The sequence below is a fragment of the Myotis daubentonii genome, chromosome X (assembly GCF_963259705.1).
Source record: "Myotis daubentonii chromosome X, mMyoDau2.1, whole genome shotgun sequence".
Taxonomy (NCBI): Eukaryota; Metazoa; Chordata; class Mammalia; order Chiroptera; family Vespertilionidae; genus Myotis; species Myotis daubentonii.
In genome coordinates, this window is record NC_081861.1 from 54554656 (window position 1) to 54574471 (window position 19816).

Sequence of the window (19816 nt, forward strand, 5' to 3'; positions counted from 1 at the left end):
TGACTTTCTTCAAAATGTTTTCCTGCTACAAATTGTTCATTTTATGTTTTAAAAATTTTGGGCTCTCTCTCTCTCTCTCTCTCTCTCTCTCTCTCTCTCTCTCTCTTTCTCTCTCTTCTCTTTCATCAGACAGATCTTTCATAAAGATCAGCATTTTTTAGTCACTGAATGAGAAATTTTCAGAAATTTCTATGTTTTTTACAGAATAAAGTTACTGTTGGTAGATGGAAAACTTTAGCAGCAGGAATAATTTGTGCTCCCAAGTAGAGACACCTTTTTCAGCAGTAAATTTATGTAAGAAAAATGTGGTGTGAAAAGTACCTTTGTGGTTTTGGGGTCCATTTTACAAAAATGTTTTTTAATATTTTATTGATTTTTTACAGAGAGGAAGGGAGAGGGATAGAGAGCTAGAAACATCAATGAGAGAGAAACATCGATCAGCTGCCTCCTGCACACTCCCCACTGGGTATGTGCCCACAACCAAGGTATATGCCCTTGACAGGAACCGAACCTGGTACCCTTGAGTCTGCAGGCCGATGCTCTATCCATTGAGCCAAACCGGTTAGGGCACAAAAATGTTTTTTAAATATATTACTTAATGATGGCTGTTTATGTTGAAAACTGTGGATCTAGTTCCTGAGACTCAACCATTATTCTTTGATTCAGCCCAGGCAGTCACATTAAAAAGAAAACATGTATCCTATAATCAGAGGGCAGAAGTGCCATCACCCAGATGACATCTGGCTTTTATTTTGTCTTCTGTTTTCAACTTCCATTTTCCATCTCAGAAAGGTCTATACTTCTAGGGATATTTGCACTGTGTCTTGTACACACTTCACAAAAATAACTATAGCCAGAAAAGCAAATATTTATGGGATTGTAACTCTTTCTAGACACATAAAGTGCAATTGTAGTTCTTTTTAATCTTCTTAGTTTGAATTCAACTATTTTTTTTAATTTGATCATAAAGATCAGACATTATAGACTGAGACAAATAGCAGATAAAGCCAAGGGACTGGAGAGAGGGAAGGTTAGAAATATTTTGAGCTTGCTCATAAATTGGGAATCAGATTAGGATATTCCACCTGAGGGTTTCTTAGATAGGTTGGGATTTCAAACTGGAACAGTAGCACTGGGAATGAAGAGAGAGGGGGGGGGCTAAAGATAGGGTGAGAAATATTCTCTGTTCAGTGATATGCTTAACTTTTTGGAAAGAGTGTATGCACAGAGAAGGAATAATTATCATTATTTCTTTAGCATCAGTTCAGAGTCTTTGTTCAATCCCCCCCCAAAAAAATATTATGACCATCTTACTGAAATATTAGTTCTACCTATTGTCAAATAGTTTATCAGAGAGTGATGAAGTGGTAGTATAGGTAGAAGATGCATAGGTAAAACCTCTTGCTTGGAGAAAGCCTGACCTTGTTAACTGGATATATTAGACATGAGATTTTATTTTAGGAAAGGCCTTTTCAGTTTATGAAAGATTCATCAAATGCTTCTTCTTCATAGTGATCACAGGGTATTTTTATATTTGACTCATAGCTCATCAGCAAGTTATTGCTCTGTGAAACAAGCCATATTCATATTCTAGGTGGAAAAACTACAGCCACTGAGGCTAGGCTATGATGTGAGAAACCCTGTATTCATCTCCAAAGGAAATACCTTAAGTTTTACAAGACCAGCCAGATCTTTGTCTGATTTAAAATGTTGGAGGCCAGCTGGCATGGCTCAGTGGTTGAGCATCAACCTATGATCCAGAAGGTCATAGTTCTATTCCCGGTCAGGGCACATGCCTAGGTTGTGGGCTCCAGATCTGTTGTGGGGCATGCAGGAGATAGCTGATCAATGATTATCTCTTATCTATGTTTCTATCTCTCTCTCCCTCTCCCTTTATCTCTGAAATCAACACAAATATTTTCTAAAAAATGTTTGTGCATAGCCATAGTGGTTTTGTTTGTTTGTTTGTTTGTTTTCTGGATCTCCTCCATATTGTAGTGAGCCGCTAAGTTGAATGGAGTAAGGGAAGATGAACTTTATCTTTCTACAAAGCACAGTGAAAAAAATTTAACTGCTACCTAGAACAGAGTGAAAACTGATATACTGTAAGTAAAAAATAAGTTTTTGATTTATATAATGTTTCAGGAAGGTAGAGAAAAATATTTAAAAAATAAAATGATTTTATATTCAGTCTTTCACTTCACTTGAAAACGTTGAAGTTCTCATATCCCTGTGCTCACATTCCAGCAAGCATGGCAATGATCTTCTAGAAAAGAGTAGTGACTGCCTCTTTAAAGCAATGAATATATTCTGTGACCTGTGTTTTGTTATTTCTAATGTCCAGCCCTCATTTTTTAAAAGTTTAAATATTTGCATAGCCCCTGAAGTCTTTAATTTTCAACCCCCAAACTGGAAAGTGAATGTATTTGGAAACAGAATACACTTAGATAACCCAGAGCAGACACTAATCAAGACAAGATCACAGATAAATACTCTCTTTACCAATCCATGTTATTCATCCACCATCTTATTGTACTGGTCCTCTAGGAAGAGAATTTTTACCTAAAAAATATTTCTGAGCACTTACTATGTTCTATGCAGTAGGTATATAGCAGTAAATAAGGCAGAACAAGTCCCTGGTTTCATGGAGTTTACATTCTAGTAGTGGAGGGAAACAAGAAGCAAACAAGTAATGTGATATCAAATAAGTAATGAATATAATGAATAGAACTAAGTTAGAGAAAAAAGAAAGCATGATGATCAGTCCCTCAACAAATGAGTGGATCAAGAAAGTTTCATGCATCTATATGCTAGAGGCCTGATGCACAAAATTCATACACTCGGCGGGGGGGGGGGGGTCCCCTCAGCCCAGCCTGTGCTCTCTCACAGGCTGGGAGCCCTGGGGTGATGTCTGACTGATAGCTTAGGCCCATTCCCCACAAGGAGCAGGCCTAAGCTGGCATTCAGACATCCTTAGAGCTTCCACGGAGGCTGGAGAGGCTCCTGCCAAAGCTGCTATGCTCGCCAGCTGTGGGCCCAGCATCTGGCTGAAAGACCGTTCCCCCTTCGGGAGCGCACTGACCACTAGGGGCAGCTCCTGCATTAAGCGTCTGCCCCCTGGTAGTAAGTGAATGTCATGGTGACCAGTTGTTCTTCTATTCAGTCAATTTGCATATTACCCTTTTATTAGGATGTACTAGTGGCCTGGTGCATGAAATTCGTGCACGGGTGGAGGGGACTGTCCCTCAACTTAGCTTGCACCATCTCCAATCTGGGACTCCCTGGGGGATGTCCGACTCCTGGTTTAGGCCCTGTGAGATCAGGCCTAAACTGGCATTTTGACATCCCTCTTGCAATCTGGGGCTGCTGGCTACTAACCGCTCACCTGCCTGCCTGCCTGATCACCCCTAACCACTCTGCCTGCTGGCCTGATCATCCCAACTTCCCCCCTGCTGGCCTGATCACCCCCAACTGCCCACGGGTACCCTGGCAAGTAGCAGATGCTGATTAAGAGAGGGGGGCATGATTGTTTCCTGGGACTGTAGGTTTCGAAGGTTTGCAGAGGATTTGGCAGGCCTTGGAGGGGCAGGTTCTTTCCAGCAGCCCTGTAGCAGTGGTCGTTCCTCGAGGCGCTGGCGGGGGTGGGGTGGTGCAAGGTGCGGGCGCTAGGGGGTGCTAGGGGGGCAGCAAGGCCAAAGGGGGAGTAACTGTCAAACCTCCCCACTTGGCGCCATTCTTTAAATGTGGCCATTTCACAGCTGTAAGTGCTCAGGGTGGGGCTCTGATCTCCTGGAGTGGGATAAGGGCAGGGCCAGGGCGGGGCCAGGCAGGCTAGGAGGGCAGGTTTTGCGCTTTCACTGCAGAAAATAGGGGGATGTTGGCCAAAGGATACTTTTAGTTATAAGATGAATAAGGTCTGGGGATCTAATGTATAACATGATGACAATACTTTATAATACTGTATTGTATAATTACAATTTGCTCAGAGTCTAGAAAATAAATGTGGTTACAAAAATGTAAATATGTGAGTGGATGTGTTAATTACCTCAATGAGGGAAATCATGTCACAATGTATATTTATATCAAGTCATTACATTGTACACTTTAAGTACCTTACAATTTTATTTGTAAATTTTACTTCAATAAGATGAAAATTTTTTAAAAATAGATATGTCATATTATTTTATATAGGGTGGCCAGGGAAATCCTACCAAGTAGGTAATATTTAAGCAGAGACCAGTATGAAAAGGGGGAATGAGTCATGCAAATAGCTTAGGGAAGGATGGCTCAGGTAGAGGAAATACCAAGTGCATAGACCAGTGATGGTGAACCTTTTGAGCTCGGCATGTCAGCATTTTGAAAAACCCTAACAACTCTGGTGCCGTGTCACATAGAAATTTTTTGATATTTGAAACCATAGTAAAACAAAGGTTTATATTTTTGATATTTATTTTATATATTTAAATGCCATTTAACAAAGAAAAACCAACCAAAAAAATGAGTTCGCATGTCACTTCTGACATGCGTGTCATAGGTTCGCCATCACTGGCATAGACCATGAGCCAGGATTGTGCTTTGTTAGTATGAGAAATTGAAAAGTGGCTAATGCATGTGATGTTTGAGGCAGATTTTGGTGACAATGAGATCAGAAATTGCAACAGATTGTGCCATGCCTTTTAGGCCATGACAATGATTTGGGGTTTTATTCTAAGTATAATAGTGAGGCGTCTGTAATTGGAGGGTTCTGATTAGAGGAATAATATGATCTGACATATATATAAAAGGATCATTCTGACTTCTGTGATAATAGACTGTATGTAAAGATGGGGGGAGTACAGAGATCACTTAGGAGGCTATTGTGGTGAGCTAGGCAATTGATCCTGGTGGCTCAAACCAGAGTGGTAGCAGGGAAGGTAAAGAAAGTGATTGGAGTCTGGGTATATTTTGAAAGTAAAGCCATGAAACTTGCTTGTGGACCAGATATAGCATATGAATAGAGAAAAAAGTTAAGGATGATTGAACAACTGGAAGGATGTTGATGGCTATGGAGAAGAAAACTAGAAGATTGGGTTTATAGGAGGAGAAATCAGGAGTCCTGTTTCAAACAAGTGAAGGTTGATATGTCTACTGGTGGAGATTTTTTTTTAAAGTTGCATAACATTTATTCACTACTACTGGAGGCCAATGCCATGTCAATGAGATTTTTAATAGTTATTGAATAGGCAGTTAGGTATACAACTTCAGAGTTCAGGCAGGAAGTTCAGACTAGAGATATAAATTTGTGTTATCAAACAATAAATGATTTTTAAAAACCTTGAGATGGAGATGGAATGAAATAATCTAAACTATCAACAAAGTAAAAGAACAACCCCAACAAATGGGAGAACATATTCACCAATGATACATCTGATGAGGGGTTAATATCCAAAGTTTATAAAGAACTTACAAAACTCAACACCAAAAAACAAAACAATACAATTTAAAAATGGGAACAGATCCTGAATAGACACTTCTACAAAGAGGACATACAGGTGGCCAGTAGACATATGATAAGATGATCAATATCCCTAATCATTAGAGAAATGCAAATTAAAACCACTTTACATCATGAATAAAACCACTTTACATCACTATCATGAATAAATCAACAAACAACAAGTGTTGTCTAGGATGTGTGGAAAAGGAAAACAGTGTGCACTGTTAGTGGGAATGCAGATTGTTGCAGCCACTGTGGAAAGCAGTATGGAGTTAGCTCAAAAAACTGCCTTATGACCCAGCGATTCAACTTCTGGGAATATATTCAAAGAAACCTGAAACAATGATTTGAAATATATATATATATATATATATATATATATATATATATATATATATCCTATGTTCATTGCAGCATTATTTACAATAGCCAAGATTTAGAAGAAGCCCAAGTGTCCATCAGTAGATGAGTGGATAAAAGAGTTGTGGTACATTTACACAATGGAATATCACTTTGGCCATAAAAAGAAGAAATCTTACTCTTTGTAACAGCATGGATGGACCTGGAGATTATTATGCTATGTAAAATAAGCCAGTCAGAGAAAAACAAGTACCGTGTGATTTCACTCATATGTAGAATCTAATGAACAAAATAAACTAACAAACAAAATATAAACAAACTCATAGATAGAGAACAGACTGACAGCTGTCAGATGAGAAGAAGTTTGGGGGACTGGTGGAAAAAGTAAAGAGATTGAGTAAAAAAGAACCCAACTCAGACACAGACATCAGTATGGTGATTACCAGAGAGAAAGGGGGGTGGTGGGAGGTAGAAGAGGGTAAAGGGAATAAATAGTGATGGACAGATACTTTACTTTGGGGTGGTGGTGAACACACAACACAATATACAGACTATGTATTATAGAATTGTACAACTGAGACTTAAATAATTTTATTAACAAATATCACCCCAGTAAATTCAATATAAAAATAAATGAGAATAGGGGACCTAAATCCTAGGGAACTCTAGTATTTAGAGATCAGGAAGATGAGCATTAATAGTATTCATAGGTATTCATGATTTAGACATGTTTCCTTGCAGAACCCATTAGACATGGTAGTTTTACAGTATGCCTTGTTTTCTAATATCAGATTATTAGAAATTTTAAGGGTTGCTAGTGATGGCTTTACTTATTAAAGAGAATGGATTCATTTTATAACTTAAAATACACCTATTTCTATTTCCACTGACTGAATGAAAGGAGCACCATTATTTTTCCTCATAGCAAGTTTTTAATTATAACACTATACATATTTCATAAATAGTTTTAATGTTTGTCTTTCTCTGCACACTCACAGACTTGGGCATCTCTCTTATTCAGAGCTCTATTCTCCAGTATCTGACACAATGCTTGCTACATGAACCTCAATAATAAAAGAGAACTTTCTTCATTCATTAACCAGAATGGGTTCTGAGATTCTATTAATTGTTAGACACTGTCTAAGTTGTGTTGAGGATACAGAAGTGCATCAGACCCTGACTTAGAGGAACTCTCAAGCTAAACTAAAACTGAGATGTACAAGAACAAAATGATTCTTGCTACAAGGTATCTACATATGATCAATGTCTGCCCTTCATGTAGGTGGATTAAGTGGTTGCCAATTGCATAGGGGAAATTATCCAAATTCTGTATAAAATTGAACCCCATTTGAACATGGTATATTTCACACCATATTGTTATCATTTTAATCTCAAAATAACTCTACAATTTAGATACTATTACCCCTATTTTGCAGATGAGTAAACAAAGGTTCAGGATGTCTAGCGAGAAGTTAGTCTTACTGAACCAGGTAACTGAATCAATGGCTGAACTGGATCTCGTCAACCAGGGTTTCCTGATTTCACTTTCCATATTAGATTCCTTTATACTTAAATGTTCTATTATTTTAAGATGGAACCAATTCAAACCGAGTAAGAAATGGTATTGGAAAGATAAAAGCATTATTTCAGAATAATGACATTTCCCTACTTCTAGAGCTTCAGGTCAAAGTCAAGTATTAGAGCTGGCTGGAAAATAAAAATTCCATCTTGGCAAGGAGGTACAAATAGTGACCTTGCTGATTGAATCTGTTCTATTGCTTTATAGCCTAGACAAGAACACTGATTGAGAACATTTGTTTGGTTACACTGACAAACCCTTTGCCAGATGCACACATACAGAACCTATTTGGCCTTTTGCAGTAATCAAGAGCTATGGCAGGGTAAGAGCCAATCTCAGAAACTGCTCCAGCTGCTGGGGTGGTTTCTATGTCTGCTTTTATCTCATTTATCTATAAATTTACAGTTTATTTTCTTTGCCTATTAATACAATTTCCACCCCATCTGGAATCAACTATAGAGAGGGATGTCCATATATGCCAAATTGTTTAAAAATATATGCACTTGCTAAAGCCCTCTTAACATTAGGTCATATCATTAAATATAGTTTATAATTGTGTTTATAACAATTATAAAATATTGTATGATGCTATTTATTATTTTTATTTATATTTTAGTCAGGGAATAAAGAGTGACTTCGTTTCCCATCCAATTATAAAGTTCCTAGAATTGCATAAGATGATGAAATATAGATTCAATTTTGAATGACAATACCTAACACATTTTAAGTAACATTTATAACCAAGGTACATTTTGTCTTACTGGATTTAACATATAATAATGTTTCATTTCATTTATCCACTTTATAATCATATAAATCATAGTCATTTTACACTAATATCTACAGCAAGAGAGATATATTTTTCCTTAAAAAGACAGAATGTTTAATATAAGTTTATACTAAATGATAACATAAGACCAGGAAACAAATCTAACTTCCATAATTATTTGGTAGGTAAACAAACCATAGTAATAATTATAAAACTAAATACCCTTTTTACGCAGCAGAACGCTGGCATGTTTCCTTCCATTTCGGTTTTCCACATGGCAGGTATAATTTGCCAGGTCAGCCTCCACCACTGAATCAAAGATAAGTGCCAACTCAACTTCTTTTTCTCCAAGATGCTCTTTGAGTAGCCTGAAATAAAGACAATATTGTTGGATAACTTGGTTTGATTTGAGAAGAGAGCAGCTATAAGAAGACTGCAAATGTTTACAATGCTCACACAGGTTATCCAATGGGCATAGAGAATCCTGATGGGATATCGTGGAACCTTTAACAAGAAAACACAAAAAAGTGTCTCTTGATGTGAAGATCAGATGCGAAAGGAAAGAAGTGAGGAATTCCACTTGGCAAAAAGAAATATTAACATGCTATTGACAAATGAAGCCGCCACGATTTTGTGTGGCAAAAAAAGAAGAAACATTGGGTTCCATATCCTAAGCTGAGCTTACAAGAAAAATTGGCCTTGGTCAAAGTGGCTCAGTTGTTTTGGTGTTGTCAGTTTATCTGGGGGTTGTTGATTTAGATGTGCCTGTCATGGCACATGGCTGGGTTGTGAGCTTGATCCATGGTGGGGAGAGAGGGGTGCAGGAGGCAGCCGATTGATGTAACTCTCTGGTATGGATGCATCTTTCTCTCTCTCTCTCCCTTACTCTCTCTCTAAAAATCAATAAAATTATTTAAAAGAACCCCATAAATTTGATTTTTTCACTATGGCATGAAGGAAAAAATCTGTAGGAGTGTTGGATTTGTGTTGGACATTAGAGTTTTAACAGGGGCTGAGGGGAGAAAGAAAGGAGCCTTGAAAATAGTTGCCTTATAATAAGTAAACTGAGGATGTTAGTGGCCTTCTATCACCAAATGTCATTGAGAAGCCTGTTCTTAGGTTTTTCTCCTGCCTCTTTGTTCAATGTAGGCACATGCCCTATAACTTATCTCCACAGTGCTGCTAGCTCCCAACCAGGGCCCTGCTTTCTTCAGACACTGCTCTTCCTTTCTCTTTCTCTTTCTCTTTCTCTTTCTCTTTCTCTTTCTCTTTCTCTTTCTCTTTCTCTTTCTCTTTCTCTTTCTCTTTCTCTTTCTCTTTCTCTTTCTCTTTCTCTTTCTCTTCTCTTTCTCTTTCTCTTTCTCTTTCTCTTTCTCTTTCTCTCTTTCCCTTTCCCTTTCCCTTTCTCTCTCTCTCTCTCTCTCTCTCTCTCTCTCTCTCTCTCTCTCTCTCCCTCTCTCTCTCTCTCTCCCTTTCTCTTTCTCAGATACTGCCCTTTGCCCTTCTCTTTCCCTCCCTCACAGGAGAAACACTGTCTCATGTTATATTTTCTCATAGTCCTGCTGTTCGCTTTCTCAAGTGAAGTTGCAAAAGCCTTGAATGACCAGGAACAGGTGTTATTTTCAGAAGAGCTGAGTTTCAATGAACCTTTCCTGAGGAGTGTGCCTCCTGTTTCTTTAGAAAAGTATTTTCTACACAAAAACCAGCTGTCTATTGAGTAAAGTGAATGTGGGTACTCTGCTACCATTTTTTTTTTCTGTTTCATGCTGCTTTTGACTAAAGAAAGCAAAATGTGAGTTTAGTTAATGGTGGCAATCCTGCTGTTAATTTCTGAGATGAAGTTCTTAAATACATGTATTTGCAAAAGATAAAATTTGGGCATGGAAGTAATTATTTTGTCTGTTTTGGACACTTGCTAATGAATGCAGGCAAGAATCCTCTGATTTATTAGCATTTAGCATAAAGTTGGAAAAGACAACTGTGCTCAGAGAAAACTGGGTTCTAAGCTCACTTTCCCTTTACAAACTCAAGCTGAATCTTTACAAAATCATTAATTTAGTGGCACCTTAATTTTACTCATCTTTAAGCTGGGAAAAATACCTATCATACTTACCTTAACTTTGTTTTAAAATGCATTAAGGTGACTTAAAATAGCACTATGCACATGCAAAGGAATGTTACCTTTTAAAACTTTTATGTATTGACGAGAGAGAGAGAGAGAGAGAGAGAGAGAGAGAGAGAGAGAGAGATCAACTTGTTTCAACTATTTATGCATTCATTGGTTGATTCTTGAATGTGCCCTGACCAGGCATCGAACTGTCAACATTGGAATATCAGGATGACGCTCCAAACAACTGAGCTACCCAGCCAGGGCTTGCCAAGGAATGATATTAAACATCAACATTTCATTATCCAAAGGTACATTGCTTACATTTTGGCTCCTCCAGACATATTTTTATTTACATTTATTGATACTTAAATTTGGCTTGGGTTAATCTCCTTTGGCTCTCTTTTGAGGGAAGAAAGGTCTTAAACTTGGTTTAGTAGAAGATAGTTCCTGGAATATGAGAGCCTCCCATATGAGATCTGAAATCCAGATTATATTCCAAATAGACATACTTTTAAAATTAACCCTGTTTCTGTTCCCTTCCAATAATATACATATGTAAGAGTTGATAATACTAGCATTTGTAAATTAAGTGAGTTTTCTCCTGCCCTTTACATTCATGTGTGATCACTGAACCAGACAAGTACAAGAATTTTCTTTACCACATTTTACTTGTAGTTTTTCTATTATTATTTCTCTTCCTGGTTAAATTTATCTTCCTCTCTTTCTCCTCTCCCAGCATGTAACTAACCAAGGATAAATGGGAATTTACTGTCTTCACAGACTAGGTTGAATTTTATTCTCTGCATTTTCTCCCTGCTATGGGTAAAATCTCACTACACTCAATTCTTTAATTCTGTGTAACCTGTTATGGAATAATCCCCTTTAGTGCAGAAGCTACTGAAGCACTCTGAGTTAAGTTTGATTTAAAGCTTCGTTTGTAGGGTAGCCACAGCCTCTGCCAGGAGTGAAGCAGAAAACTGATCCTGTGTCTCCAGACCAGTCCCTCACTTCTTAATTTCTAATATGGTTTCCAAAATAAGCTCTTTACAGGCTGCAGAAAGAATCTGGAGAGAGGATTTGAAAAATTATCCTTCATCTGTCTATTAATATAAATGAGGTGTCTTAATTACCAGCTCTTGAAAATCTAGGGGTGACTTGCTTTTGGGGAGTAAAAGAGCAAGTTAGTGTTTATGTCTATAAATCAATCTTCAGGGCAGTCACAATTTCCTAGCAAATATTGATATATAACAAACTATCAATGATTCTTTGTCAATCCCCTAATAAATGCCTAGCTCTAGGCTATATATTTGGTGTAAGAGAAATATAAACATTAAAAGACCAGGTTAAAAAATATAAACAAAATGAGGTAAAACATGGTGATATAGTCATGCTTGCAATGGATTTCAAAGAAGGGAAAGACTATTACTGACTAAATTATCCATAAAAGACACAAGAAGAGTTTGCCTAGACAAAAGAAGAAGGTAGAATTTTTTAGGAGGTAACATAGAAGTATGTCATTGCAGAATGTGTGAAAGAGACACACTGACTGAAGACACTGGTTTCAGAATAAAGTATACAAATTAGGGGATCTTGGATATACATCAAATAACTTTAGAAATATGTCATACGAAGGATTAACAGTGAAAGAAAGTTATATGAAAAAGTGAACACCGACAAAATTAAAAACAAAATAAATTCAGGTGACAGAAATCACTACCTCAAAAAATTGATTTAGTTTATTTAATTTTAAGTAATACTTGGAAAAGTTTTGAAGTTGTCACTCAAATTTTCAACAAGTAAAAAACTGAACAAAATGAAAATCTACAACTCTGCTTAGATCCATCAGAGAGTTTAGGTTACATGACAAACTACTAACCCCAAAATTTGAGACAGAAGCAAATGCTGATAATCACAGTGTAGTGGAGCAGAAACCCAGGATCAGTAGCCAGTAGCAAGTAGAACACTTAAACTGTAATTGATGAGTCAACATAGACCTAGTGTGGACTAACTTAAGAGTTAAAACCCCCATAGGATTTAATTTTAAAGATGCCCCACACTTTTGTGACTTTTGCTTCAGGCTCTCAGGGAAAGAGCAGAGAAATGTTCCCTTATGCTTCTGGAAGGCGAAGGGGAAAAGCAACTGTCTTGAATTAAGCCCGGAGTAGTCTGTTCTTAACAAAGGTCTGCCCTTAAATCAGTACTGTTTTATTTTTGTGGTGTGTTTAAACAAAGGACATTCTGTATTTACATTCTGTACTGACAGGCCAAATTTGTGTCAATTCTTTTTTTAGACTAATGGTCATTTTTGGAGAAAAATTAATTATTAATGTAGTTACTTTGTGGCATATAATTTTATTGCCTTATAATACATTTTTAAATATTTGATCATTTTCAGTTGACCAGTATAGGGTGATTGATTTGAAAAATGTCTATTTTGTCATAATTTTAAAATAGAAATATCTTTATTATTTTAAATTAAACATATTCCTATTATAACTACTATAACCTCCCAGAGATGGGAAGAGTATTGCTAAAGAAATAACAGTTAGTAAAATGGGCACTACAAAATACAACTCAAAAAAAAAAAAAAAAAAAAAGGTCTGCCCTTAAGAAAACTCTTTTACCTGAGCCTGAAAGACTTTGAAATCTAGCCTACCCAAATGGAGGGAAATACCCAATTCCAGCCTCCTCAAGCTTTCCTGTCTCACCAAAGAAAGGGAGGAAAGCTAAGAAGTACTTGTGAAGGTCACAACCCAGAGGCACAAGCTCATTAAAAGACTGAGATTTGAGGATAGAAGATGGCTGACAGGACAGAAGTGAGGAGGAGAGTGTGTGTGAGTGAGTGAGTGAGTGAGTGAAAGGGGAGTGTGTGGGTGAGTGGGGCATATGTGTATGTGAGTGAGGGACAGTTATATTCTGCAGGACTGTTGAGGACTGGGGGACCAGGCTCCCCTAGCTGGGTGGCCTCTGCTACAGCTGAAATCTCTCCTAGAGTGGCTGGCTCTGCCACAGAAACCACGCCATATTGAAGGGGAGAGCCACTCTAACTGGTGGCCCAATCTCACATCCACCTGAGGAGACCCCAGACAGCACCCAGGACCCACAGCCCCACTGGCCAGGGACAAGCTGCCTTAGCTGCGAACCCACGAACACCGAGACTCAAGCCTCCCTGGCTGCGGGCTCCTAAAATGTTTGTCCAGGGGAAGACAAAATGGTGGCTAAATAGGCGGATGGGTCCTGTGTCTTCTCACAGAGCAGATAGAAGAAACAGCTGAATCGAATAATGTCCATCTGGAATTGGTGAATTTAACCCAGCTGGAGAGACAATCCATGGCCTGAAAGGACAGAAGATGCCTGGAGAAAGGTGGGATCAGGGGTCTGGGCTGGAGGGAGAAACATGGGCAGCAGGATTAGAGTCTAAGAGGGAGACTGCACTGCACCAAGTCCATGTCCCTTGGGGACATGTGTAGCGCTTGACTGTTGAAGGGGGTCCACAGGGCTGCTGGCAGTGGGGGACTCTAGATCTAAGCCCACAGCCATGGGAGACTGTGCCCAGAAAGGCAGCCTGAAGTTCTGCACCGGCCATACAGTGCCAGAGGAGAGACGCACAGCATTGTGGTTGCTCTGTCTTTATATTTTCCTTGCTAAACCCAGGACATAGGATCTTTCAATTATAAACACTTACTGAGACTGCAGGGGAAGGTGGTATGGTGGAAGCTGGGGAACAAAATATGGAAAGGTGACTGGGACAGTCTGCTCCCTTCAACCCTGAACAGCCATTTTTCTCCTAGAGACCAGGCTCCTCCTAGCAGTGCAGCTGCACCCAGTCTTGAGCAGCAGGGAAACAAGGTTTCTGAATACCCCCAGGGAGCCCTCAGGCCTGGGTTTGGGGCCATTTGGTCCCAGAAACTATTACAGAAACACTACCACCTAGAGACCATGACAGAAACGGACACTTGTGTAAATACAACTGAAAGCAGGCAGAAAAACAAAGTGGACAGATTGATCCCGCCTGCCTGAAACCAAGGCTGTGGCATATGACACAGAGGAGTGGTGGATTGCTGGGAACTTCAACACAGGGCTTACTACCTAAAAGGAAAGTGAGACATGGCAGGCAGAACAGCAGAGAGGGGTATTAAACCAACCACCATGGGACATTAAAATGCAGCTGAAGTGAACGACAGTTCACTATTTCACTTATTTATTTATTTATTTATTTATTTAATATATTTTATTAATTTTTTACAGAGAGGAAGGGAGAGGGATAGAGAGTTAGAAACATCGATGAGAGAGAAACATCGATCAGCTGCCTCCTGCACACTCCCAACCAAGGTACATGCCCTTGACCGGAATCGAACCTGGGACCCTTGAGTTCACAGGCTGATGCTCTATCCACTGAGCCAAACCGGTTAGGGCTCACTTTTTTATTTTTCATCTTTTACTTAAGAAATTATTTTTTCTTTATTTTTATTTATTTATTATTATGATTGTTATTACTATTATTATTTTAACCTTTTATTTCTTTTGTATTAGTGGTCTACATTCTATTTTTATTTTTATTTTTTATCATTATTTTACATTATCTCATTTTTTCATTTTTGCCAACATTTTCTTCCTCCCTTCTCCATTTTTCATCTCATCTTGTTTCTCTTTTCCTGCTTTAGTTTTTTCCCTCTTTTCTTTTTAATCCTTATTAAAAATTGATCATCTTTATCTGCTTTATTGATGCATTACTATTATAGTAGTCTCTGTTGGCTTACTTATATATCTAATTTCCTCTCCCCTGCTCCAAGTCCATGCACCCTTCTGTTTCCTTTTCTCTGCTAGCCAATTTTTGGTTGTTGTTTGATTGTTTGTTTTTGTTTTTATTTTATGCTTTTGTTTTTTTCCTCTTTTTACTTGCTCTCTTCTTCTACTAATACCTTCATTTGTTTCACTCACTAAATGCAGGCCTATTTGCTTTCTACTATATTCTCCTTTTCCAAAAAAGAGAGAGAGAGATACATTAAATAAAGGAGAAAATTATATATATATATATATATATATATATATATATATATATATACATATATATATATATAATTATTATTTAATTAAAATTTTTTGAGTATGTTGTTTTTTACCTTTCTTCTTATACACTCATTCTCTGCCTACCTCCTCTATACTCAATCATGGCCATTCCCCTATTGATTCAATTCCTTTACCTTACTTTCTGGAAATAAGCTCTGCCTCTTCATATTCAGTCCCTGCCCCTTTTTTTCTGAGTGTTTGTTGTTTGAATTTTTAGGTTAATTTGTTGATTTTGTGGATATTTCTCCCCAAATAAGTATATTACCCCTTCTTTTTTATTCTTTTTTAATTCTCTCTTGCCAATTTTCCATTTCTCAATATCATTTTTGTACTCTTTTCTCTCCTCTAATTCTATTTTCTCTGGTGGTCACCATTATTTGGGGGTTATCAGTGTCATGAATACATTCGTGTTTTGTTCCCTCTGTGTCATGTCTTGTCGAGTTGTATTTTTTGCCTTTTGGTCATCGTGGTAGAGAGTAAGCCACATAACAAGAAACCCTGAGAGGAGAAAAAGTGGGCAGACAAAGAAACATCCCCCATATGAAAGAAAATAAGGAAACACCAGAAAAGAAAGTAAATGAAATGGAGGAAAGCAATTTGTCAGAGAAAGAATTCAGAGCAATGGTGATAAGGAAGCTGAAAAGGATGGAAGACAAATTCAACAACATGTGTACGAATCAAGGGGAAATGAAGAACCAAGAAAAAATGAAGAATGACATAGCTTCAATAAAGAACACAATAGAAGACATCAACAGTATACTAGAAGAAGTTGAGGACCACATCAACAAGCTAGAAGACAAGGTAGGAAGAAACATCCAAGCAGAGCAGCAACTGAAAGAAAAAAAAAAAAAACTTAAAAAGGAGGAGGAGAGCCTAAGGGAGCTTTGGGACAACAAGTAATGGAACAATATCCACATAATAGGGGTTCCAGAAAGCAAGGAAGCTTACAAGGAATAGGAAACCTGTTTGAAGAAATAATGACAGAAAACATCCCTGATACTAGGAAGAAAAAGCTCACACAAGTCCAAGAAGCTCACCGAGTCCCAAACAGGATGAACCCAAAAAGACCGCCAAGGCACATCATAATTAAATTGTAAAACACCAATAGCAAAGTAAAAATCTTAAAGGCTGCCAGTGAGAGAGACAGAAAGTTCTCATTAGATTATCAACTGATTTCCCAACAGAATCCCATCAGGCCAGAATGTAATGGAATGAAATATACAGTGATGCAAAGCAAGGGACTAAATCCAAGAATACTATACCCAGCAAGGCTAACATTCAAAATTGAAGGTGAAATCAGGAGTTTCACAGACAAAAAAGGGCTAAGGAATTTTATTACCAACAATCCAGATATACAAGAAATGCTAAAGGGACCATTGTAAAAAGAAAAATAGGAAGGGAAGAGGGAACAGAGGCATAAAGCATAAAAATAGCGAAAAAAGTACCTATCAATAATAACCATAAACATAAATGGATTAAATGCTCCAACCAAAAGACAGATGGTAGCTGAATGGATAAGAAAAAATTACCCATGTATCTGCTGTCTACATGAGACCCACTCAGAACAAATGACTCACACAGACTGATAGTGAAGTGATGGGAAAAAAAAATTTTCAGGGGAATGGAAATGAAAAAAAAGCTGGGGTATAAACACTTATATCTGACAAATTAGACCCCAAAGTGAAGGCCATAACAAGAGATAAGGTAGGCCACTTGCTAATAATAAAGGGAGCAATTCAAATAGAGGATATAACTCTGGTAAACATAAATTTACTCAATACAGGAGCACCCAAATACGTTAAAAAAAAAAAAAAAACTTCTGGAAGATATTAAGGGAGAGATAGACAGCAATATGACCATAGTAGGGGACTTTAATACCCCATTGACACCACTAGATAAAGCCTCTAAACAAAAATCAGCAAAGAAAGAGCAATCCTAAATGACTCACTAGATCAGATGGAATTGACATCTTCAGAACATTTTACTACATAGTTACAGAATATACATTCTTCTCAAGTGCACATGGGACATTTTCAAAGATAGATGACATATTGGGTCACAGGCAAAGTCTCTTAAAATTTAAGAAGATAGAAATCTTATCAAGCATCTTCTCAGATCACAATAACATAAAATTAGAAACCAACTACAATAAAAACAATTTAAAAAAATCAAACACTTGGAGACAAATAGAATGCTATTAAACAATGATTGGGTTAAAAAGAGATTTAAAAAAGGAATAAAAAACATCCAGGTACAAAACAACAATGAAAACACAACATTCCAAAATCTATGGGAAACAGTGAAAGCAGTCCTTAGAGGGAGGTTCATAGCTCTACAAGCCTACCTCAAAAAAAAAAAAAGTGGTAATAAATTATCTAAACTTACAATTCAAATAATTTGAAAGAGAGGAACAAGAAAAGTCTAGAGTAAGCAGAAAGAAGAAAATGATAAAGATCATAGAGAAAATAAAGGACATCGAGACAAAAATAAATGATAAATAAATAAATAAATAAATAAGATCAATGAAATCAAGAGCGGGTTCTTTGAAAGGATAAACAAGACTGATGAACCTGTAGCCAGGATCACCAAGAAGCAAAGAGAAATGACCCAAATAAACAAAGTCAGAAATGAAAGAGGTGAAGTAACAACTGACCCCACAGAAATACAAAGGATTATGAAAAAATACTCTATTCCAACAAACTGGACAACCTAGATGAAATGGAAATATTCTTAGAAAAATACAAGCATCTAAAACTCAATCAGGAAAAAAAAAAAGAACCTGAGTAGGCTGATAACTACTGACGAAATTGAAGCCGTCATCAAAAATCTTCCACAAACAAAAGCCCTGGTCTGGACAGCTTTATGGGTGAGTTCTACCAAGCATTAAAAGAAGAACTAAAACCTATCCTACTCAGACTATTCCAAAAAATTCAAGAGGAAGGCACACTTCCATACCCTTTCTATGAAGCCCGCATTACCCTAATTCTAAAACCAGATAAAGACACCACAAAGAAAGAGAACTACAAGCCAATATCCTTTATGAATATAGATGCTCAAATTCGCAATAAAATTCTAGCAAATCGGATCCAGCATTACATTAGAAAGATCATATATACCATGATGACCAAGGGGGATTTATTCCGGGGATGCAAGGATGGTACAATTTCTGCAAATCAATAAATGTGATATATCACATAAACAAATTGAGATAGAAAAATCACATAATCATATGCAGAAAAAGCATTTGACAAAATCCAATACACTGTCTTGATGAAAACTCTCTGCAAAGTGGGAATAGAGTGATCATAATTCAACATAATAAAAGCCTTATCACAAACCTACAGCCAACATCATACTCAATGGGCAAAAGCTAAACTCATTTTTCCTCAGAATAGGAACAAGGCAGGGATGCCCACTTTCACCACTCCTGTTCAACATAGTACTGGAAGTGCTAGCCATAGCGATAAGACAGGAAGAAGAATTAAAAAGCATCCAAATCGGAAAGGAAGAAGTAAAACTGTCATTATCCGCAGATGGCATGATATTGTACATAGAAAACCCTGAAGACCCCATCATAAAACTACTAGAATTAATAAATAAATTCAGCAATGTAACAGGGTACAAAAGTAATATCCAGAAATCTATGCCTTTTTTATACACCAATAATGAACTTACAGAAAGAGAAATTTTTAAAAAATCCCATTTATCATTGCACCAAAAGTATTAAGATACCTAGAAATAAAGTTAATTAAGGAGGTAAAAGACCTATACTCAGAAAACTACAAGATGCAGATAAAAAGAGCTAGAGGAAGACATAAACAGATGGAAGAACATATCGTTTTCATGAATTGGTAGAATCAACATCATTAAAATGTCCATACTACACAAAGCAATCTATAGATCCAATGCACTCCCCATTAAAATACCAATGGCATATTTCACATACCTAGAACAAACTCTCCAGAAATTCATCTGGAATAAAAAAGACCCCAGATAGCCACAGCAATCCTGAGAACAATGAACAAAGGTGGAGGGATCAATATACCAGATATCAAGCTATAACAGAAAGCCATGGTTCTCAAAACTGCTTTGTACTGGTACAAGAACAGACATATAGACCAATGGAACAGAACAGAGAACCGAGAAATTGGCCCAAGCCATTTAAGCTCAATTAATATTTGACAAAGGAGGCAAGAACACACAATCTCTTTAGTAAATGGTGTTGGGGATACTGGTCAGATACATGCAAAAAAAAAAAAATGAAACTAGTTCACCAACTTACACCATACACCAAAATAAACTCAAAATGGTTAAAGGATATATGCACCCCTATGTTCATAGCAGCACAATTTACAATAGCTAAGATTTGGAAGCATTCTAAGTGCCCAGCAGAAGATGAGTGGATTAAAAACTGTGGTACATCTACACAATGTAATACTCTGCTGCTATAAA

General features: G+C 37.3%; 1 protein-coding gene across 1 annotated transcript in view; it reads right to left on the minus strand.

Moving 5' to 3' along the window:
- The window catches only part of IL1RAPL2 (interleukin 1 receptor accessory protein like 2), a 632274-nt gene that overhangs the window by 49016 nt on the left and 563442 nt on the right, over positions 1–19816 (minus strand). The window contains exon 7 of the mRNA XM_059678650.1: positions 8407–8552. Within this exon, the coding sequence (XP_059534633.1) occupies positions 8407–8552 (146 nt within the window). The remainder of the gene's footprint in view (positions 1–8406; positions 8553–19816) is intronic.